This window comes from Oncorhynchus gorbuscha, linkage group LG01, assembly GCF_021184085.1.
Source record: "Oncorhynchus gorbuscha isolate QuinsamMale2020 ecotype Even-year linkage group LG01, OgorEven_v1.0, whole genome shotgun sequence".
NCBI lineage: Eukaryota > Metazoa > Chordata > Actinopteri > Salmoniformes > Salmonidae > Oncorhynchus > Oncorhynchus gorbuscha.
The window spans coordinates 78,017,308-78,042,167 of record NC_060173.1 but is presented as its reverse complement, the minus strand read 5'-3'; the positions used below and the strand labels follow the sequence as shown (position 1 = coordinate 78,042,167).

The 24,860-nt window shown below is 42.0% G+C and overlaps 1 protein-coding gene across 2 annotated transcripts; it reads right to left on the bottom strand.

The window, feature by feature from the left end:
• Positions 1–817: 817 nt before the first annotated feature.
• On the bottom strand, positions 818–23,796 carry cers6 (ceramide synthase 6). Of its 2 annotated transcripts, XM_046360920.1 has the most exons (11): positions 23,482–23,793; positions 21,485–21,590; positions 20,465–20,595; positions 15,317–15,374; positions 11,438–11,488; positions 11,207–11,299; positions 7,073–7,201; positions 6,544–6,650; positions 2,548–2,704; positions 2,080–2,103; positions 818–1,868 (listed from the first exon to the last, which is right to left on the bottom strand). In XM_046360920.1, the coding sequence occupies exons 1-11, from the start codon at positions 23,649–23,651 to the stop codon at positions 1,701–1,703; spliced, it is 1,194 nt and encodes a 397-aa protein (XP_046216876.1). In that variant the 5' UTR covers positions 23,652–23,793; the 3' UTR covers positions 818–1,700. The 2 variants fall into 2 exon arrangements, with proteins under 2 accessions (XP_046216876.1, XP_046216885.1); XM_046360929.1 differs by lacking the exon at positions 2,080–2,103 and having other exon boundaries at positions 23,482–23,796.
• Positions 23,797–24,860: the final 1,064 nt, after the last annotated feature.

The following is a 24,860-nucleotide window of genomic DNA, read 5'->3' as shown; positions in this document are numbered from 1 at the left end:
TCACCGTATTTTTGTCCATTCAAATTGCCATCGTTAAAATGCAATGGTGTTCGTTGTACTTAGTTTATGCCTGCCCGTACCATGACCCCACCGCCACCACAGGGCACTATGTTCACATCAGCCACCCGCTCGACCGCACGACGCCATAGACGTGGTCTGCTGTTGTGAGGTTGGTTGGGTAAACACATGTGTGCACAACATTTGAGAGAAATAAGATTTTTTTTTTGTGCGTATTGAACATTTCTTGAATTTTTCAGCTCATGAAACATGGGACCAATACTTTACATGTTGCGTTTATATTTTTGTTCAGTGTAAATAACGTACAGTCCCTCACCTCTTCAAAACGTTCCCTTTCTCGCAGGCAGAGTAAACCCAGGCGTTTATAATACTGCCAATAAAGTATTATGTAATCGCTTCACATCAAGAAGAGACGGTGGTAAATACATTGCCACAATGCTCAGCATAAAGATGATACTGCATTAGACTTACATAATACACTTCCTAGTCTATGCATGTGTCCTTGGATAATTCAGATTTGTCAATACAAGGAAATAGAGAAATTACATGGGCACCTGAAGTATTGTTGAATGAATATTAATGGCAAGGATTCAGTCATGATTAATTTATGAGATGCAATTCATTATCCGCTTAACCTTGAGTGGTTATCAAAGTATCAAGAGGTAGATTTAAAAAAATATTTTTACATTCATAGTCAATGTAATCTACCAATATTACTTAGTGTACATACTTATCCTTGTGAGAAGCAACTATCTGCTAATTGAAGCTAATTGAAATGAATCAGATCGACAAACATACTTTCTGACTTGCAATCTTTAATATCGTCATGAGTTATAATTGAGTCATCGCTTAATACCTTATATCGGTCTTCCAAGAGGGCCATGAACATTTAATAAAAATACTTACCAGAAATATTGTAGAATACTTATAACAAAATGCTTTAATTTAAAATATAGCATGGCCCTATTTTTACACACACATACATTATTCTTTTACTGACATCTCATTTACAGCTTATGGAAGGAGAATGTTTTGTATTTCCCATAATGCATTGTTGTGGGACCACATTACTATTCCTTTGTGAGCAAAACAAATTCAGTCACAGTTTTGGCATGTGTTGGTATTGCAGCATTGAAAGCAAATCCAGGTGTTTAGCATTTTGCCAGTGAAAAGACTCATACTGTAATGTGTATACCTGTTGATGGAATAGTGGACTGATAAGCATTATGGATTGGTCCATAATTAACTAACCTTAACACTGACAAAGTAGTTCGAGACATGTTTTCAAATTATTGTCAACATATCCATAAAAAAAAGAAAGAACAAAGACACTAACATAATTAACCACCCCCCAGTATGCCAGTCAAGACTACTTTTAAAACAGCATGCTTTCACCATAATAGTGGAATGCTTTCATTCATTGGCTAAACAGAGAGTGGGCTGTACCAACAGGAGTGCTTTGATATTTCATTGAATGCAGTTTGATGCAAATATAGAGAAAGATAATAAAATGAGACGGGAAACATGGAAATAATCAAACAGAAAACGGAACTGCATTCACAGATTTCTATTAAGTACTTCCAGTACCAGACAGGCAATGTTGTTCATGTCGCACACATGTAGTATCTATGAATGGTGTTTGCAGCTGTGCTCCAGTGCTTATAAATGTCTCATAGTGGCAGTCAGTGTTCGTCTGGACACGGGGCCCCTGCTGACAAGTACCCGTTGGTCCCGTGGGCTTTATTGGTCCCGTTGGTGGTGCTGTTGTAGTGCTTCTGAACAGGAGCGGGCGGAGGACCGTTGTCCTCGTCAGAGCTGGATTCAATGTCACTGCGGTCGTCTTTCGACACCTGCGGATATACATATACAATCTTATGTCATGACAGAGGAAGTACAACCATTGCTATTGGTTTCCCCATTTTACAAATAAGATGAAAACGTCAAAAACAAAAAGGGATGGCTTGTGGGTCAGAACAATCTGTAATTGTGATTTGTGATTTGTTAGTGAGAGAGCATGTGACAACAATATACAAATACATCGCTTGCTATTCTACTACTTACATGTAAAGGATTCCACTTCCCCACCTTGGTGGAAAGGTTAGCATAAGGGATAGAAAAGTCAAGTCAATGAAGGCTATTGACAACAAAACAGTTTAGTGATTAGCTCCTGTGGTACAGTACATTACAGCTTGAGGGTGAAGAGTTTCCCAATGCTTTGCATCTACAATTACAAAAAGTAACACGGTAGTACTAAATTCTATGTGTAATGAGAATTACTTTAACTACGTAAAGATGGTCCTCTCGCAAAACATTACTGTATGACAATGTCTGCCTCCCAAATTCCACCCTACTGGTCAAAAGTAGTGCACTACATAGGGACTCGAGTGCCATTTGGGACCCTAGCAATGTGACCTGAGGGAGAAACTTAATTGCATGTCCTTGACTCCTCACGTCCTCTCTTCTCGCCTCTTTCTTAAAAGCCATTGGAGGAGAAGGTCAGAGAGGAGGGACCTCTGACTTGTCTCTCACCTTTCCTCTAGAGATGGCTCGGCAGGCTATCTTCACTATGAGATAGGACCAGAAGGAGTGCAGGAACTGCAGCAGGATCAGCAGCAAGTTGAACACCCACCAGGAGGGGTATGGCCCCACGATCTCCCAGCTCTCAAACAAAGTAGTGTTTAAAATCCTACCAGAGAAGGGGGGGGGGGGTTAGGCAATTTATTTGATAAGTGAACCACACAAAAGACACATTCAGTATTCAGTGTAGCTCATAGCTACAGGATGTAGTAATGAGTTGATTAATTTATTCCTGAAGAGACAACATCTCTATTGGGAATTGGGTAATAGACTTGGATTTTAATATGAGTCTCTCTCTTTGACATCAACAAAAACCTGTCAACTGAAGTACACGTCAGGAAACCTGAGGCAGCTGTCACCAAATCATTTGTGTAAAGAGACAGCCCTTAGAATGCTAGGTGAACAGAAGAGAATTCAAGTGTTATTGGTGCTCTAAAAAAAGGTAGGGTGGAGGAATAGGCAGGTGGCTGAGAGAGACCCTCAGGGACAACATAAGACGCTAACGCTCAGAGCCTTCAGCCCCTAGCCACTCTCCATCCTCCACATCACAGACACACACACTCGTAACAGCCAAGGATAATCATCACCCGGCACATACAGACAGAACTGTAACCTTCTCACTGCTACACTGTGTGGAAAGGGTTCTAGCAGAGAATGTGCATTTACTTTATGAAGTCAATCCGTAATATACTGTACACACTACTAGACCTACTTTAAACGTGTGAAGCCCTTCATTCACGTGTCCGATGGAATACATACAGTGCATTTGGAAAGTATTCAGACCCCATGACTTCTAAAATGGATGAAAATAACATTAAAATAAAATTCTCCTCAATCCACACACAAATCCATCCCATAATGACCGATGGCTTGGTTTTTGCTCTGACATGCACTGTCGACTGTGGGACCTTATATAGACAGGTGTGTGCCTGTCCAATCAATTGAATGTACCACAGGTGGACTCCAACCAAGTTGTAGAAACATCTCAGGGATGATCAATAGAAACAGGATGCACCGGAGCTCAATTTTCGAGTCTCATAGCCTGTTTTCCATTTGTCGTTAAGGGATATTGTGAGCAGATCGATGAGGATTTATTTAATGCATTTTTAGAATAAGCCTGTAACGTAGCAAAATTTGGAAAAAGTCAAGGGGTCTGAATACTTCCCGAATGCGCTGTACACCAAATTAGTGAGGTAGCACACAAAGTATTGCTTGATATGATTGAGCTATTTCAGTGAAGGTAGAGATATTGCTGGATGAAAAATTCTACATGGTATGAATCCTGCTGATACTGAAGCCATGGCAACAGCTTTCTGGCCGTTGTGGTGCACTCTGCCTGCACTGTGATATACTGTATAACCCACATGACAAGGAGGGGAAAAAAATAAGACATTTCTAAAGGATTTACTTGCACAATTCAAAAGAAACCTTTCGACAGCGAGAGCACTGCACAGTAGAGGTTTATGGTTTAATATCTCCAGAAGAGAGAGTCATTTGTCATTTAGACCTGGTTATCAACAGCTCTATCCTCGAGTGTGGTCTCAAAGGAAATATATTTTTAGGGTGATAGTGTTTTGGGGGTGTCGTCTCAGAGCAGGACAGTAAATCATGTCCCTTTTGCCTTCTTACATCGACGTTACTGTTGCGAGTGTGACAAGGACATCACACAGTAAGATGGTGAGCACGTATTCAAGGACTTCGACTGGTTTTCTACTGCTTCTCTCTCTCAAGGTAGGATGTCCCGTCACTGATGACATCAAAAACATCCCAGTACAATACAAATTCATCCATCTAATTGGAAGTCCAATGTGAAAATGCAAAACCAGCTGGTATTGATATCAAAAGACACAGACCATAATGACATCAAGAGGAAGTAAAATGATGTTTTCGACATGTAAATTAAAATGTGTCATTTTAGACTCCAGTCTACAATGTATCCCAAATAATTGATCTAAAAATAATGGCCCGTCTCTCATTTTATATCCGCTCTCTCTTTACTGGAAAAGATACAGTGCTTTCGGAAAGTTGACTTTTTCCACATTTTGTTACGTTACAGCCTTATTCTAAAGTGGATTAAATAAATATAAATCTCAGCAATCTACACACAATACCCCATACTGACAAAGCGGAGACCAGTTTAGATTTTTTTGCAAATGTATTAAAAGTTAAAAATACTTAAGAATACTTATTTACAAAAGTGTTCAGACCCTTTGCTATGAGACTTGAAAATTGAGCTCAATCCTGTTTCCATTGATCATCCTTGAGATGTTTCTACAACTTGATTGAAGTCCACCTGTGGTAAATTCAATTGATTGGACATGATTTGGAAAGGCACACACCTGTCTATATAAGGTCCCACAGTTGACAGGGCATGTCAGAGCAAAAACCAAACCATGAGGTCGAAGGAATTGTCTATAGAGCTCAGAGACAGGATTGTGTCGAAGCACAGATCTGGGGAAGGGAACCAAAACATTTCTGCAGCATTTAGGAAGGTATCCAAGAACATTAGTGGCCTCCATCTTTCTTAAATGGAATATGTTTGGAACCACCATGACTCTTCCTAGAGCTGGCTGCTCGGCCAAACTGAGCAATCGGGGGAGAAGGGCCTTGGTCAGGGAGGTGACCAAGAACCCGATGGTCACTCTGATAGAGCTCCAGAGTTCCTCTGTGGAGATGGGAGAATCTTCCAGAAGGACAACCATCTCTTGAGCACCGCCAATCATGCCTTTATGGTAGAGTGGCCAGACGGAAGCCACCCCTCAGTAAAAGGCACATGACAGCCCACCTGGAGTCTGCCAAAAGGCACCTAAAGACTCGTTCTCATTGGTCTGAATGCCAAGTGTCACGTCTGGAGGAAACCTGGCACCATCCCTATGGTGAAGCATGGTGGTGGCAGCATCATGCTGTGGGGATGTTTTTCAGTGGCAGGGACTGGGAGACTAGTCAGCATTGAGGGAAAGATGAACGGAGAAAAGTACAGAGAGATCCTTGATGAAAACCTGCTCCAGAGCGCTCCAGACCTCAGACTGGGGCGAAGGTTCACCTTCCAACAGGGCAACAGCCCTAGGCACACAGCCAAGACAACACAGGAGTTGCTTCGGGACAAGTCTCTGGATGTCCTTGAGTGGCCCAGCCAGAGCCCGGACTTGAACCCGATCAAACATCTCTGGAGAGACCTGAAAATAGCTGTGCAGCGACGCTCCCCATGCAACATGACAGAGCATGAGAGGATCTGCAGAGAATGGGTGAAACTTCCCAAATACAGGTGTGCCAAGCTTGTAGTGTCATACCCAAGACTTGATGCTGTAATCGCTGCCAAAGTTACTTCAACAAAGTACTGAGTAAAGGGCCTGAACACTTATGTAAATGTAATATTTGTTTATTTAAAAAAAAAATGAATTAGGAAAATGTTCTAAAACACGGTTTTTGCTTTGTCATTATGAGGTATTGTGTGTAGATGATGAGGAAATAAAACGATTTATTCAATTTTAGAACAAGGCTGTAACGTAACAAAATGTGGAAAAAGTCAAAAGGTCTGAATACTTTCCCGAAGGCAATGTATGTCCATATTGTCACTGTAGTATCCACAGTAACTACTACAAAGCAACAAAACTCACCAAGACCTGTATAAAATGAAAACCTTCATGGAAAAATTGCAAAACCCATTTGGAGTGTCAGTATTCTGAGATCTACAGTACATTCATGCCTCCTGCACACAGAGACAGATAAGATGCATATAAACAAACATTCTCAGAAAAAGTGATGTGTTAACTGACCGCACACAGACACTCGAGCCCATCATTTCAATTGAGCTGTATTTTTTCATAATGACGCCAATCTGCGTCCCAAAAGACACCCTATTCCCAACATAGTGCACTACTTTTGACCAGTGGCTAATAGGGGCCATTTGGGATGCATCCATTCGAGGTAGAGACAAAGCATCCTTACCAGACAGGATAGACACCCAACCTGGAGCTGATGAAGACCATGGCAAACATGACAAACAGGAGGTTGCAAAGTCTCTGGCACTTGGCATAGTTGGCCATTTTGGCAACCTGAAACAGACGTCACAGATGCATGTTCACATGAAAAATTATTACAAATGTCATAACGCACAATACAAAAATAAACATAGCTTTTTATCATCCACCGTATCTTTTTTTATACACCGAAATAACGTTTTTAGCAGTACATAGTTAAAATCTACAGATGGCCGTTTTCCCCCGATAGATGGCCGATTTCCCCTGATAGCTACTGTGCAATTCTAAAACAACCACAAAAGACCACAGGAGCCTCCCCCATGTCCATGGGGTGTGAAGAACACACTTCAGGGCCACGTTCAGTAGACAAACGTTTTGGAACGCTGCAGACAGAAAAGTATTGAAAATAAATTACATGTTTGTCCTACAAAACATATTTCCATCTGAATGTTCCACAACGTTGTGCCTCGCTGAACGAGTCCCGTGTCTCTACTCACCTCCATCAGGACGTCGGCGGCGTCGTGGAGACACATGACCAGCGTGCCCACTCTAGCCATGTTGTTGACGTAGGAGAAGGTGATGAGGGTGATTGTCGCCAGGTGGTGCAGAAACATGATCAGGAAGTCCTGTGGACACACACACACACACACACACACACACACACACACACACACACACACACACACACACACACACACACACACACACACACACACACACACACACACACACACACACACACACACACACACACACACACACACACACACACACATGCGTCATAGTCATGTCACACAATGGCAGAGAGAGAAAGCATTCACAGCTCTCCACCATGTGACTCATAGCAAGGGGACTTGTAGAGCATATGGGTTTTATGAAATCCTCTGCGTCATGCAGAGAGAATGACTGCAGCTGTATTCCTTGTGTTCACAGGGGTAAGTGGACTCCTCAGCCCCCTGTACACTTTCTGGCTGCACACTAATCAGAACATATGCTGTGCAATTCAACTTCCCTCCCATCTGCTTTTGATTTGTGTCAACAATTCTGTTGTTTCTCTGAATGCAGGACTCACCTTCATGTCTCATCTACAGGGCCATGAACAAGTATTTGCCCCCTTTCAGATTTCTTCAATTTGTGCACATTTTTGATACCGAATGTTATCAGATCTTCAACCAAAACCTAATATTAGATAAAGGGAACCTGAGTTTACAAATAACAAAGACAATTTATACATATTTATTTTAAAAGTTATGCAACACCCAAAGCCCCTGTGTGAAAAAGTAATTGCCCCCTAACACTCAATAACTGGTTGTGCCACCTTTAGCTGCATGACTCCAACCAAACGCTTCCTGTAGTTGTTGATCAGTCTCTCACATCGCTGTGGAGGAATATTGGCCCACTCTTCAATGCAGAACTGCTTTAACTCAGCGACATTTGTGGCTTGTCAAGCATGAACTGCTCGTTTTAAGTCCTGCCACATCATCTCACTTGGGATTAGGTCTGGACATTGACTTTTTAAACATTTTCGTGTAGACTTGTGTGTTTTGGATCATTGTCTTGCTGCATGACCCAGCTGCGTTTCAGCTTCAGCTCACAGACGGATGGCCTGACATTCTCCTGTAGGATTCTCTGATACAGAGCAGAATGCATGGTTCCTTCTATTAAGGCAAGTCGTCCAGGTCCTGAGGCAGCAAAGCATCCTGAAACAATCACAATGCTTGACCGTTGGTATGAGTTTCTTACTGTGGAATGCAGTGTTTGGTTTTCACCAGGCATAATGGGAACCATCTCATACAAAAATCTTGACTAAAAATTTGCCAAAAAGCACCTGGATGATCATTAAGACTCTTGGAGGAATGTTCAATGGACAGATGAGTTAAAAGTACAACTTCTTGGGCGACATGGGTCCCATTATGCCTCGCGAAAACCAGGTAATTACTTTTTCACACGGGGGCATTGGGTGTTGCATAACTTTGTTCATGAAATAAATGAAGTAAGTATGTAACTGTTGTGTTATTTGTGCACTCAGGTACCCTTTATCTAATATTAGGTTTTGGTTGAAGATCTGATAACATTCAGTATCAAACATATATAAAAGTAGAGAAAATCAGAAAGGGGGCAAATACTTGTTCACAGCCCTGTACGTCAGACTGACACTTTATTGAGTGTGAGAATCACGTCTAGACGAAAAAGTACTAAAATAGAGGGGAGTCTATATGTACTACAACTAAAAAGTTGCCTTTAGTCAGTCTAGATCAGCCTGTTTAGATCAGTCTAATCTATTTCAAGCTAGCCTGGTTGCAATGTCATGATGAGTGAGGCTGTGGGAGGATGTGGATGACATGGGAGAGCCTCCCTTGTCCACCACGAGGTTGAAGGGAATCAGTACAGCAGGACAACAGCAGAGCAACTGGCCCAGCGCAGGAGGATGAGGAGGAGGAGCAGTGGTGTGAAATGCAGAATGGAAGCATGGCAAAAATAGAGTGCAGGGAACATACTGGAATTGGCAGGGGGGTGCAGAGGACCTCCTCAATGCGTGGTTTTGTGCATGAAAAAACTGGAAGGAGAAACAAAAACAGACAACATGCCAACAGTCAACACGGAGATGAGAGGCGAGGGCATAAATACTATGGCATCATGGGACAGCTGTGAGTTTGCGATTGAGTGAGTGTTAGGTGTGCTGTGGAGTGGACGGGGTGGGGCAGAGAGAGGAGGAAGAGTCAGGCACATGTCTGGGGTGGGAGGCATGCAAATTGGCATTCTGTGAACAACAAGAACTCTGGAAAAGACCATGGGCCAAGGTGGCAACTCCATAAACATTGACACGTGTTAATGTAAACGAATGGCTGTTGATGCTGATTTGAATTGGAAAAATACTGAAAAGGTTGATTGATGATTCAAATCGTAAAGCTTATACACATGCTGTGTTTTCAATTTACACCCCCCCCCATATTGTAACCTTTGTTCTTGACACCTCTCAACAGTGTTAAAGAAGATAGCATAGCATAGCTCATTGAAAAGTGAAATGTAAGCAGAGACAATATTGACAGCTCAAACATGGAGGAGCCCTGACCTGTAAAATAATTATCACAGCTTGAGTATGTGATGTGTTATAAAGAGTATACACGGACTATACAAAACATTAAAAACTATTTCCATGACATAGACTGACCAGGTGAATCCAGGTAAAAGCTATGATCCCTTATTGATATCATTTGTTAAATCCACTTCAAATCAGTGTAGATGAAGGCTTGAGACAATTGAGAAATGGATTGTGTATGTTTGCCTTTCAAAGGGTGAATGGCAAGACAAAAGATTTAAGTGCCTTTGAACGGGGTATGGTAGTAGGTGCCAGGCGTATCGGTTCGTGTCAAGAACGGCAACGTTGCTGGGTTTTACCACGCTCAACAGTTTCCCGTGTGTATCAAGAATGGTCAACCACCCAAAGGACAGCTAGCCAACTTGACACAACTGTGGAACACTTTCGACACCTTGTAGAGCCCAAGCCCCAGATTAATTAGTGTGTTCTTAGGGAAAAGGAGATACTAGGAAGGTGTTCCTAATGTTTGGTATATGCAGTGTACGTGAGTGTCTTAAATATGTGAACAGATATATGTCTGTCTGCATATTCAGCAATTCTGCAGCACTCACTTCCGTAGTGGCTGTGCGCGCGTGCTCCATGGGTTATTGATCTTTAGTCTGCCGATTAAGCGTGAGTGAGCAAACTGGGCCTGATGTCATCCCAGCTGTTTATTTGACCCTCAATTAGTGTTTAACCATCGTTCAAGATGAAGTGGAGAGGGAAGCTAGGCTACAAAGGTGATATAACCACCATGAGCTACGAACAAAATCACCTCAGATAAACCAGGGCTAAAACACACGCTGATATCAACAGCAACATGAAACCATTCGTATTCAATATGAAACATTTAATTTAATCTTTTACATTTTTAATGACAGTTTTGATCAGTGGCTAAAACAACAAACATTATACTGAAATAAAAACAATAAAGGAGAAATGTGATGAAAATTGGCAGATTCTAGGAACTGAATACTGAAATAGGACTCACTCCAAAACAAATGAGGGGAAAACAATTTAGAATGGCTGGCAGAAAATTCTACTCATAAAAGTTTGGAGCAAATGCTAATCCATCTCCTCCTCTCAGAGACCTGTGCTTTCACAGAACAGAGACTAGACCACATCAAGGCAAATGCACCACTTCCAGGGACATAGATTAAATAGAGCCAAGTCATGGAACAGACAAATCGGGGGAGGCCTGAATGCAAGTGCAGACAAACATTAATTAGCCCTTCCCTCCGAAATTACTACTGTGTAAATCAAAGCTGGAGGTGCACAATAGAAAGGATTATAATGGAGAATAAACACATTTTGGTGTCTGAATGTTCTAAAACCAGTTGTGAAGTCTTTTCCTTGACTTAATATTGTCTTTATTGTTAAAGATAACTATTATTCATTTTATTTGGCATTATTATTATTAACATAATTACCTTGGTTGAAAGGAAATGGCTGTTAAATCATATGCACACATATCTATGGAGGAAGCAATGTGATAAACAAACAGTCAAATATATCATTCCTATTAATGTATTGACTTAACTGGTATCCTTACCTTCCTCCTGATATCTGTGAACTGGGAGAAGAGCAGGGACAGGTAGAACGACAGCTCCAGTATATAGTAATAGTGGATGTCCACCGTCAGTGGCTGTGAAAAAGACACACAGAGATCACGAAAACTATATCAAACCTAGGCATAACAGCCCTTTCAAATACAATAACTGTTACAGGTGCGAAGAAGTCGCTTAGCACAAATGGAAAAACAGAGAAAACATGGGAGATTTACCTGATAAGGGTAGTTATACCAGCACTCTCTTGTGTTCCATAGCCATGTGGTCTACAGAGACGACACACGGACAGAATATTAATGTGCCGTTATGCTGTTCCCAAATTAAAAGTGCATTTACATTCAGAAAGTGCTATTGATCCTGACACCTGAATGCTATGCTGCCTCTGGCTCAACACTAAATGTTTGATGAAGATCCAGCACATCAATAACCTTGGGACCGTAGCCGTGTCAGATTGCATTTTCATCAAAGGGAAACTTAATTGAATCAAAGCAAGCGTTTGCTGTACGCTAGTAGTGCAAAGTAAATCGCAGGCGTGTTAGCCTGGGGACGACTGCGAATGTTCATTCTGGTCCCAGGCCACATGATGAATGCTCTAGAGACCTGGGGGATGTGGTTAAGACTGTCTTATGTCTTGCCACAAGAGAGACCTAGACTACAGAGGCAGGGTAATGAGCTGCTTATCATGATTATCTCTCACAGGAGACGTTTGCCTTCAACGAGAGATGATTCCTGACCATAACAAAATGTAGACATTAAAACTATTAAAAAACACATATGGAATCATGTAGTAACCCATTTTTTAAAAAACAACTAAAAATATATTTTATATTTGAGATTCTTCAAAGTAGTCACCCTTTGCCTTGATGACAGCATTGCACACTCTTGGTATTCTCTCAACCAGCATCATGAGGTAGTTACCTGGAATGCATTTCAATTAAGAGGTGTGCCTTGTTAAAAGGCATTTGAGTCAATCAGTTCTGTTGTGACAAGGTAGGGTTGGTATACACAAGATAGCCCTATTTGGTAACATTTACATTTACATTTAAGTCATTTAACAGACGCTCTTATCCAGAGCGACTTACAAATTGGTGCATTCACCTTATGACATCCAGTGGAACAACCACTTTACAATAGTGCATCTAAATATTTTAAGGGGGGGGAGGGGAGGTGAGAAGGATTACTTTATCCTATCCTAGGTATTCCTTAAAGAGGTGGGGTTTCAGGTGTCTCCGGAAGGTGGTGATTGACTCCGCTGTCCTGGCGTTGTGAGGGAGTTTGTTCCACCATTGGGGAGCCAGAACAGCGAACAGTTTTGACTGAGCTGAGCGGGAACTGTACTTCCTCAGTGGTAGGGAGGCGAGCAGGCCAGAGGTGGATGAACGCAGTGCCCTTATTTGGGTGTAGGGCCTGATCAGAGCCTGGAGGTACTGAGGTGCCGTTCCCCTCACAGCTCCGTAGGCAAGCACCATGGTCTTGTAGCGGATGCGAGCTTCAACTGGAAGCCAGTGGAGAGAGCGGAGGAGCGGGGTGACGTGAGAGAACTTGGAAAGGTTGAACACTAGACGGGCTGCGGCGTTCTGGATGAGTTGTAGGGGTTTAATGGCACAGGCAGGGAGCCCAGCCAACAGCGAGTTGCAGTAATCCAGACGGGAGATGACAAGTGCCTGGATTAGGACCTGCGCCGCTTCCTGTGTGAGGCAGGGTCGTACTCTGCGGATGTTGTAGAGCATGAACCTACAGGAACGGGCCACCGCCTTGATGTTAGTTGAGAACGACAGTTTGTTGTCCAGGATCACGCCAAGGTTCTTAGCGCTCTGGGAGGAGGACACAATGGAGTTGTCAACCGTGATGGCGAGATCATGGAACGGGCAGTCCTTCCCCGGGAGGAAGAGCAGCTCCGTCTTGCCGAAGTTCAGCTTGAGGTGGTGATCCGTCATCCACACTGATATGTCTGCCAGACATGCAGAGATGCGATTCGCCACCTGGTCATCAGAAGGGGGAAAGGAGAAGATTAATTGTGTGTCGTCTGCATAGCAATGATAGGAGAGACCATGTGAGGTTATGACAGAGCCAAGTGACTTGGTGTATAGCGAGAATAGGAGAGGGCCTAGAACTTGGTAAAATACCAAGTCCATATTATGGCAAGAACAGCTCAAATAAGCAAAGAGAAACGACAGTCCATCATTACTTTAAGACATAAGGGTCAGGTAAATCTGGAAAATGTCAAGAACTTTGAAAGTTTCTTCAAGTGCAGTCGCAAAAACCATCAAGCGCTATGATGAAACTGGCTCTCATAAGGACCGCAACAGGAAAGGAAGGCCCAGAGTTACCTCTGCTGCAGATGATAAGTTCATTAGAGTTACCAGCTTCAGAAATCTGCATTTAACTGCACCTCAGATTGCAGCCCAAATAAATGCTTCATAGAGTTCAAGTAACAGACATCTCAACATCAACTGTTCAAAGGAGACTGCGTGAATGAGGCCTTCATGATCAAATTGCTGCAAAGAAACCACTACTAAAGGACACCAATAAGAAGAATAGACTTGCTTGGGCCAAGACACATGAGCAATGGACATTAAGACTGTGGAAATCTGTCCTTTGGTCAGTGTCTTTTTGAGATGCAGAGTATGTGAACGGATGATCACCGCATGTGTGGTTCCCACCGTGAAGCATGGAGGAGGAGATGTGATGGTGTGGGGGTGCTTTGCTGGTGACCCTTGTGATTTATTTAGAATTTAAGGCACACTTAACCAGCATGGCTACCACAGCATTCTGCAGCGATACACCATCCCATCTGGTTTGTACTTAGTGGGACTATCATTAGGTTTTCAACAGGACAAATGACCCAAAACACACCTCCAGGCTGTGTAAGGGCTATTTGACCAAGAAGGAGAATGATGGAGTGTTGCTTCAAATGACCTGGCCTCCACAATCACACAACCTCAACCTAATTGAGATGGTTTGGGATGAGTTGGAACGCAGAGTGAAGGAAAAGCAGCCAACAAGTGCTCAGCATATGTGGGAACTCCTTCAAGACTGTTGAAAAAGCATTCCAGCTGGCTACCTCATGAAGCTCGTTGAGAGAATGCTAAGAGTGTGCAAAGCTGTCATTAAGGCAAAGGGTGGCTAGTTTGAAGAATCTCAAATATTAAATATATAATACTTTTTGGGTTATTCCAAATGTGTTATTTAATAGTTTTGATGTTTTCACTATTATTATACAATGTAGAAAATAGTAAAAATAAAGGAGAACCCTTGAATGAGTAAATGTGTCCAAACTTTTGACTGGTACTGTATATCTGAGCTATTGCCGTTCAAACAGGCAGAAATACAGCCGTTCTGGCGAGTTTTGCGTCACACTGAGACTTATATCAAACAGAAACGGTGACTTATAGGGAAGTCAGTTGAGTTTGCATCTCCTCCCCTGTAGACCTGTGCTATTAATACCCTCCGGGAGACTCACTAGGCTCAGCTGAAGGGAATGAACTCATTCCACAAAGTGCTTCGTCATGCAAGCTGTTGCAATGAGACATTCTCATCGCAGCAATGTCTCTTATTCACCCTTAATCATTATTCTAAATTAATGGCAGCATCAGCAGCATTCAATTACTATAGACACTCAATAGTCTTCTGGCCTCAGTACATTACACAATAGCGCAGAGTCAGACAGACACATGAAAAGACAAGTGATACCCTCAGAGAGTAATGAGGATGTGATTTCCAATTATTTCCTCTATATATCAACATAGAGTAACAACAGCATTAGACTGAAGGTGGTAGTTGACAGGGACTAGTTTCTCAACTGATAATGTGCTCACAGACACTAATATCTGCATAATAAATACTGTGCAGAGGGCAAATCTATCAATTATTTTCCAGTGATCACTGGTTGGAGTACTTGAGAGGTGCATTCTTTTTCAGTTGGTACTTCTTGCACAGCACGGTGCATCAAATCTAACCTCATCCACACATCCTTGAGTGCAAGGTTCTGTTATATCTCCTCTTTGAAGAACGTGTCCTCAATACGGAAAGTGCTGAACAAAGATGATGTCGGCATTCATCAATGAAATGATTTTGGGAAGTAGCCCACTCACCTTTTTAAGGAAACGCACTCCGTAGATAAATATATAGAGGTAAAATGTAAATCTCCACCTGTGAAGAAAACAAAGGACAGAGCGTCAGTCAGTAACACAATTATGGGTTTGGATGCATCCTCTGTGGAATGTCAACGAGAGGCCATGTTTGAGCTCCTGTGAGGGAGGTCAATCCAAGGACAGCCAAGAAAGCCACCGTCTGTCCAGGCTCTTTGTTCAATACCGTGACAGCACACAGCACTCAAATCGCACTTGCACGTCTCAACAAACAGTCTCTTATTTTCCCCTATTCATCGCACTACAGTTCCTTTCATTGTAAGTACTGAGTCACTGATGGTTTTCATATACAGAGCTTTTACTTCTTAGACCAATTAGTGGTGAACACAGTAGACGTATCATATTCTAAATCATTTTCAAAAGTCACAGAAGGAAATGAAAATAGCTTTCGGAAAGGAAAGACCTGTGGACACGTGCGTCATCTTGATCAGCTACTCAGTTTTCAACCCAACAGAAGAATACCAAGGGTGAATTCAACCACTGGCAGAGACTAGGTTATATTCTAGAACTATGTTACAGTACACGCTAGCCTGTCCTGAGACCTGCTAGCCTGTCAGAGAAGTGGCCAGAGTGCCAGCGCTCTCACATCCCAGAGTCTGCATTCCAGGGTGAGTCACTTCCACTGGAGCCCGGACGCCACCGCACTGCTGCATGGCAGAGGGAGGCAGGCACTCCCAGTCCCAACCTCTGGTCTTACATAAGCCAGCACGTACCCACGACTGCTGCAAATTGATGGAATAGGAAAGGGTCTCCTGTGATCGTGGGCTTCTACAGCTCTCAGGCAGAGCAGAGACGGAGACATTTCCAGTTGACACTTCAGAGATCAAAGCCACGCTGTTGCTGCACAGCCCAAAACAATCAACTAATTACTGCACTGAGAACGAGCTGAGAGCTAGCCAATAACTAACACACGTCCTTGTCAGATTACAAGACGGGTTTCGTAATGAGATTCTTTTTATTTTTCTCACAGAAAAATGAATTATTTAAAGAAACACTTGACTAAGACTGATTCTTTTGTTCTGGTCCGTAACGATGACAAATTGCATCAATAATTCAAGACTGAGTCTTGCCATTAATATGGCCCCTCACGGGTGAAACAGCCTGTCAGCTGCAGGTGTACTCTGGTTTCAACACAGTCACAGCAGCACACAGGAACACTCATCATGTATCAGAGACAGGAAGTTAAAACTCTGACTAGCATGATGCGACAGGGATGTTGTATGAACCGAATAGTCACTGACTCAGAGTATGTGAGCGGAGTTGACGGGCTGGGAATCCCGCTCATTGCGCAAAAAAAAAATGCTCCGAGCTCACAGGGGGGAAAAAAAATCTGCATATCCAAATTCACCCCTTTCATTAAAAATCACTATTTAACCAACACCCATCGATTTTTGTGACTACCTGGATCTACAATTTGGTTTTGAAGTATTGGAACCAAGCCTTGTGACTTGAATGAAAAGTATTTTAATAAAACATTAAAAGATGAATGTAAGAGCTTATCATTTCAAATAGCCTACATGTCATATGAAACAGCATATAAACACTTTTCGTTCCTAAGAAGGAACGAAAATTATTTATTGAGGCTATATTATTTCAAGGCTATAGCCTACAAAGTAATACATTGTGAAGCATTTGCGAGTGTGACACACTAGGCTGGTAGGGAGTTAGGGACATTAAGCACTCAGCATTTAAACAACATTTTGTTGTATTAAATCATTATAGTCTATAAATTGCACAAATGGGCTGTGACTTACTTGGAATAAAATACAAATTAAAAGAGTCTACGGTGCCTTTGAATACATTTTTAGAAACACAGCTTCAGGCTCATGTGATAGTGCCTGGAGAGCAGGGCAGCAGCAGAGAATACCCTAAACACCTTTTTTTGGATGCAGAGTTGTAATGTATATATTTTATTCTATAGGTAGGCCTAAAGGTTTTTCGACAAAAATAACCCAATCAAAACAGAAAGCTCCTTGAAAGTTGGAATATGCCAGGCCTATTGGGCCAAAATCAATTATGGCCTATTGTATAGATAATATAACATAAGTGAAGGAAACTTTTAAGAGATCAGATTTGTTGTTTATAAATACTTTGCTACCATGACACACTTAATTAGCTACCCATTCCTTTCTGTAGGCATGTGCACGTAGTGAGTACATATCATGCTTTCGGATATTTGTTTTTTTCAGATTCCACAATGATTCTTTAGTTGTGAACACTACATCACCGCACGCCCTCTCTTGCTCCTCATCTTTTTAAGTCACCTTGATTTTGCACTTGTGTGTTTTATCAGTTTCTTTATGAAAATATTTCGCGAACTCCATGACAGTAGCTAAAGCAAGTGGCTATAGCAGCACACAAGGAGGCTACAGACGCATGCTGGGCCGGGCACGCCCTGAGCTCGTGAAGTGAGCACTACTGGAGCTAAATTGGAACGGGCAAGAAGGCCGACGCGCCAGCCTTCGGGGATTTCGCTCCACGCTCCAGTCAAATTGGGCAAGCTCCGCTCACATACTCTGTCACTGACTGGCCTCAGAGGGGGAATTTTACAAATGCTGATCATGCTGTGACACTGGGAGTTTTGCTTACATCCAGGTGGTTTTAGTGTGGGTAGCTTTAGCTGGCCTTACTTTTTGCAAGTCTTTTTGACATCCAAAGACAGAAAACACAACATGGTAGCCTATGTAATGACTAATACACTACAGTAAATCCATGTTAAGTCCTTTTCTGACGCATCAAATGTCAGTGATCACAGTACATAGAGACCCTACCTGTGTTCTGGTTACAAACAGAACATATTTTTACATTTGAATGAGAAGAAAGGCCGTCATTCATGGAATTCAAATAATCAAGCCACAAGTTATTTTGCTCTCTGTGCTGCTTGAGTAATTGTAAAAACAAATGAGGTGGACTCATTTACCTAATGATAGGTCAAGAAGATGGTTGCTTGGCAACTGGTTAGTCAAACACTGTAAAAGAGTGTGCTATTCAGGGCAGGCCCTACCATTAGAAAGCTAAACTGACCAAGACGCACCTCACATAATTCCACCCAAAAGCAATTCAAACGTATATACATTATATCACATGGGCTATTTAGGTGACCGCTGATGCCGCCCCATGATAAGCAGTGCCTACTTTTCCAAAGTCAGGGGTGCAAAATATGTCTCTTGTCCATGCCCAGTGTGCCTCTCCAGGGTGCTGTTGGAGAGATGCAGCGCTCCAACAATGCTCAAGTTAACATAAATCATGTAGCCTATAGTAGAAAGAGTCATAGCCTATGTGGTTTTTCTGAAGCCTACAAAACTGGAGATGATTCTCATGGAAATGTTATGAGTCAGATACTTGAAAAAAGAAAAAAAGAAAAATCATGCATGATCTCTATTCAAATAGTCTGACACTATATTCTACACGGCAATTTGTCTCCCCTAGGGCGGCACCACGGACAGGACCGGGCCTGGTGCCATTTATGTACAATTACTATGACTCACAACTACTTTCCCTAAATATCGTTTTTGCTGGTGACCGCATACCAGATGGTACATGGTCCTGTCGTTTTAAAACATGACGATACGCTTAGACGTTATCAATCACGGCCCGGTTCCATTGTGTTCTGTGGTCAACATAGAGCAGAAAGCTGCAGAATGAGTTGTCACATTGTTCCTCGCTGCTTTACCATAAATATTGTCACAAATGAATGCAAATATTTATGTCCCTCAAAATGTCTGTATTAGGACGTTCCTGACATTCCAGCTCACGAAACACAAATATGAGCTTTGTCTTTTATACCTCAGCGGGTTATAATCTACTACCTTTGTTTTTTCCCCTCTCGACAGAATTGAACCACTGAGGACCATGGAGGAATGGAGGCAGATCGGTTCAGACAACCAGCACTGTGGTCTAAAACAAAGCCCTTGCCCCACTGGGGACTGGGGACCAGACAGACCTGATATAACTAGCTGCAAAATAAATAACGGTGTGCCGTGTCGTTGGACTCTGCTGTCTCCAGTCTAAATGGATCTCTCTTTGTTAGCATAATGAAAAAGGGAACAGTGGCCTCACCTTTGGCCATCCTGAAATGTCTGAGAACATAGTGTCCTATCAAACCCAAACAGCTGTATAGAAGGCACTAATTACAGTAGGATTGCTGCTGAGATGAATGTGGCTGGTTCAGTTTAGGGAATTGCAAGCTACTGAGACAACAGAGAAACCAATCAGGCGTCCAATCCATTCTGAGTCTGTCCACTCCACTCTGCCGACAGACACAACACTGCATATATTTCAAATGTAGGGGCTTCCTTGATTTAATTTTAGCAGGAAATATTGAGAAAACAGATTTGCTCTAGTTACATAGAGGCTATGCTTTCGTGAGACGTCTTTCTTTTGTTATTCCGCCAATGTAACTGAATCCTGGTGTTTTCACTCTGACAAACTGAATTTGATATTTCTCTTTGAAGATCAAATAATGACTGTGCCAATTGTCAAAGCAGTGAGTCCCTTTAGCAGTGAGCTCCTTGAGTGAGCAGCCCCAGGGCATCAGAGACCCACTCTGTGCCTCGCTGGTTCTCCCACTGCCAGCCTGGCTACACTGGTGTCAGGCATGAGCCCAATCTGACAGGCTTGTTCATCTAGTAGATATCCCTCCAGACAGGAAACTCTAGGTACCAACCCCTTAAATCTGTTTCCACTGAACAAAAGTGCACATACAGTGCCGTAAAAAAAAAAGTATTGGCCACCTTTCTGATTTGCTCCATTTTAGATACTGAATGTTATCTGATCTTCAACCCCCAAAACCAAAAAACAATTCCCCTGTGTGAAAAACGAATTGCCCCCGTACACTCAATAACTGGTTGTGCCACCTTTAGCTGCAATGACTGCAACCAAACGCTTCCTGCATTTGGACAACATAGGTCCCATTATGCCTGGCGAAAAACCAAACACTGCAATCCTTTTTGGTTGAAGATCTGAGTACATTCGGTATCAAAAATATGCAGAAGTAGAGAAAATGAGAAAATGGCAAATACTTTGTCACAGACTGTATGAGTTTATATTAGTGATAATACGTGGCATTCTGAAGCTGTCGAGACCTCTTACATGCTCTCACAAAAGCGAGCCAACGTGCTGGGCTTCTCCTGGTTCCTGCGCTGTCGGAACCAGCGCTGGATGGTCCGCACATCCCAGTCCAGCTGTTTGGACAGGCCCTCCAACCTCTTCTCATCTGGGTGCTAGGAAACACAAGATCCAGACACCTGACTGTTAACAAGGCTGTCATTGTTGTCTGAATTTAAAACAGTCTTGACATTGGCTGAAATCAAAAGGCAATCAATGTCTCAACATTTCATCAGCATGATGCACTATGGGGTAGTGAAACTAGGGCTGGGGAATTGCCAGGGACCTCACAATACGACATTATCACAATACTTAGGTGCCGATACGATATGTATTGCGATTCGATACTATGATTTTAGTGCGATTCGGTGTTCCAAACATATTGCTCACCATATGTCTGCTGCAGAGGGACAAGAGAGAGTCATGAGAAAACAAGTCTTGATCAGGCATGGAAATAAAAGTGCTGAAAACAAATTGGCTCCATATTTAAAAAGAAGATGAAGAACAAGCTATGAAGGAAATATAGTGGAGTTTTGGTGCAAGTACAGCCAACTAGCGCAAAAATAATATTGAGGTATTATCAAAACGATATGATACATAGTCAAAAATAATATCCCGATATGTAACTATCGGGTCCCCCCCCCATCACTAAGTGAAACTGTGATCACCTGAAAAGAAGCTGAGAAGACACACCTTCGTTTCCATCTCTGAGGATGCACAATGACTGAGGATGTCTACCTTGTGTGGAGGTAGTCTGCCAAGTTTCTCAGTATGTGAATCTGAGCATTTGTTAAAGGACCTTCATCCCTTTCTGAGCTAATAATAACCATGGTGCATCAATAGAACGAGGTACAAATACTTTCAAACATGATGTCTGGCTTTCTAGTCTCAAACTGAATCCAATGCCTTTAGCCAAGAGACAGATTTTAATATGCAGTATGTTATCAGCACTAAAAATGCAAACAAAAGATGGAAACACAGGAACTATTTTTTATTTGTATTTACCTTGGTGATAGCAGTGAACACCTTCTCCAAAATGGCATTGGGCTGGGCTTTCTGTGGTCCATTGGCTTGTATCTTGAGACCCAAGGCACATGGTCTGGCAATAAACCTACAAAGAATAAAAAAAAAACAATATCAGAATATTCTCACAGTGGGTACTGTATCATCATCATCAACTAATTGTTGTTACTCAGAAACGTTTTTTTTTTGCTGGTGGTAAATGGGGACAATCGTGGCAGACACATTGACAATATTGACAACAGGTTGTTAAAAATAAATTTCAATGCTTAAAAATCTTATCCAACTATAAGTACAATGTGTGAATTGCTGAATTATTATGTCAGTGTGCATCGTCAGCTATTCACAATATAAGAATTTGGCTAAATTTGACAACTGTATAAATGAAAGATGGCACCATGGAGCTATATGATTGACTAACAGTCACATTAATGGACAAAGGGTTATGGAAGATTAAACTGCCGAAAGTGTACGCCGAGATCAAGATAAAATGTCCATGTTCAGACAGCTGAGAGAGACAGACAACAAGAGATAGAGAGTGAGAGAGAGAGATATTAGCAGTGTAGTAGTCTATTCATAAAAAAGTCCTTACTCTGCAAATGAAGTGTGTTGTCAGCAATCAGAAAATCTGACCAGCCAAAAACAGACCATTCATGAGGTAAACGTTATGCCTCACAACGTGAAAAAACTCAGCTGTTAAAGCCTGCCTTAAAAGTGAATTGTGAACACTGACTCAGTATAAATGTCATTTAGAATCCTAGCTGCTATTGACAGAGGTAGTGTTCTCTTCAGTGAGAGGGAACATAAGAGCAACAGCAGTTGTTGGCAGATTCAATGGACACTAATCCAGTAAAACAACATGTAGTAGTAGCAAATAGTATCATAGATACCCTTGTCCGATAATAGTACATGTGAGGCTCGTGTAGGCATAAGCAAGCTGCATGTACCACTAAAAAGCAAACATCTCGGTCTAGAAACACTTCACAGCAGGAACCACAGTCTTCACTATTTTGTTTGGCCTATTAGTACGACCATATTTTATTAGGTCATATCATCCGTAATCAAAGACATTTACATTTAACAACAAGCCTCTCAACTGTCCCATGAAGACGGATACAGCACACATATTTCCAAGAAAAAGTTCCATTGTAAATGATTACAGAAGGAGTGGTGGGCTGGCTATTGAGGTGTCACGGTGGTGGCGGTGACACCAGCCAATCAGTGACATGTATGTAGCCTACACTAAAATATAGTTCAACTGTAGTGAATAGCGTCCTGACGAATGCACACACATCTAAATCAGACACCTACATGCTATATCATGACGAGCCGATATAAAGAGTGTAGCATTAGGCAATGTTGAGACACTGCTGAGGGGATCTGTCTGTTTCCTACTGATGTCCGTGGTCTATATTGTACAGAGCATCCCATGTGTCTGAGTGGTGTACCGGTCTAGCGTCAACACTTAGCCTGGTAGGCTATGTACAACTGGGATAGGCAGGCTTACAACGATAACACGAAGCTCAACACTGATCACCATCAAGACAAAGGCAGCACAGACCCTTGCAAGGTCAATAGTAGGCTACATTATACGAGCATGACTCGAATAATGTCCTTGCCTCCTATTGACAGCTGCAACTTGCAACTTGGATGCAAGGCCAGCATGCATCTTATTATGGAGAAAACAATTGATATCCAAATGCAGCTCTTTTGCTCTAACATATTATTAATATATAGAAGAAGCTTTGTTACAATGTAACAGACAGGCCTATAGAGAAGCTAACGTTACAATGTTACCTTGATACATCGCATCATGTGCATGTCATTGTCTAGAAATTCAGTGTGAGCGATACATGCTTCATTAGCCTACCCGAGGCAATGTTTTTAAAAACAGGCTTTCTTTAGGCTACATGTCAATTAAACGAATCTAACATCATCTCCAGTTATACCAATATATGGTTATCACTTATGAATGCACCCACCTTTCGAAAACCAGTCGAATCATAAAGATGCAGAAGGCTAAAGGACAAGCCACATACAAATCCTCGGCTTGCGGGAAGGTTGCCTCATCTGTGTTTTTTAAATCAGCCCAGGTTACATTGTGAGGGAGCCAAAATCTCTCGTTCCAAAACCATGCCAAAATACCAGCCATTTCCTTGTATTGTGTACGCGTTGTCCACTTTACCAATGGACCAGAAATTAATGCGATATCAATGGCCTATTGCGTAGTTGCAGCAGTCTCACGCTCGATCTTCCCAGGTTTTTAGTGTGATGGGATCAGTGTACGCGCCGCCCGTCTATTTCCCACGTGTGTGTCGTGAACGACATTAGTGTGAGCAACAATAGTGAAAGCGGGTTGCCTTCAAAATAAAAGTCCTCTATTGAAACATGAAACAGGTAAAAATAGTGGAATCATGCCACAATTGGACTAGATAATGCTAAACATGGAATGTTTATGTTGGTAACCCTCGTAACCCGAATATGTTGGTAACCCTCAATGACGGTGTTTGGAGGATATATTGGCATGGTTTGCTGGCCCGAGACGAACAACACACGTGCCAATATATCCTTCAAACACCTGCTTCGAGGGTTACCAACATACTCGGGTTACCAACATATTAAAATAGTGAATACAGTATTAGCAGATACAGTATTAGCATCTTAGTAAATTCCACATGGTTGTGCTCTGTGAGTGTCACTGAGTAGGCTGGTACCGCATTTCATGGAAGTACAATCCATAGGTTAGGCTGTACAGTGCAATATTAATGTCCAGTATACATGCACACATTAAACCGAATGGAGAGGTGATTTCCCACAATCAAAGTCTGGCAATAAGAGCTAAGATGCTAATATTTGTGTAAACTCTACATGGTTGTGTTCTGTGAGTGTCACTGAGTAGGCTGATACCCTATTTAATGGGTGCACAATCCATAGGTTAGGCTGTACATTTAAGTATGCCTCCAATGCAATTCTGAATTCAAATACGTCCACAGTGCAATCAACTGATTTTTAAAATGAACTAATAATTGTCTTTTGTTGAATTTATTTAACAACATTCCAAACTTGTTTAAATTGTGGCATGATTCCATTATTTTTATCCGTTTGCGTCAGTTTCAATGACGGACTTTTATTATGATGCGAACCTCCGATCCACTGTTGTTGCTCACGCTGTTGTTCACAACACACTGGTCTATTTTCTCCCTCGCTCTTTCCAGTGTAGGGAAGTAGAATGAATCAGGCATCTACTCCTCCGCAAGTGATTGGTGCATTGAAATGTCACACATGCAGTCACTATACAAAGGTATTCACGCATAAGTGGTGTATGGCAATAGCAATGTATCTTAAATTATGATTTTAGCTT

Bases quoted from the DNA above. Each gene is read 5' to 3' on its own strand.
- cers6 (XM_046360920.1), bottom strand. From the start codon at position 23,651: ATGGCTGGTATTTTGGCATGGTTTTGGAACGAGAGATTTTGGCTCCCT. The intron at 20,596-21,484 runs GTAAATACAAAT...TGTGTTTCCTAG, and splicing joins TGTTCACTGCTATCACCAAG to CACCCAGATGAGAAGAGGTT. The intron at 1,869-2,079 runs GTAAGTAGTAGA...GTATATCCGCAG, and splicing joins GGAAGTGGAATCCTTTACAT to GTGTCGAAAGACGACCGCAG.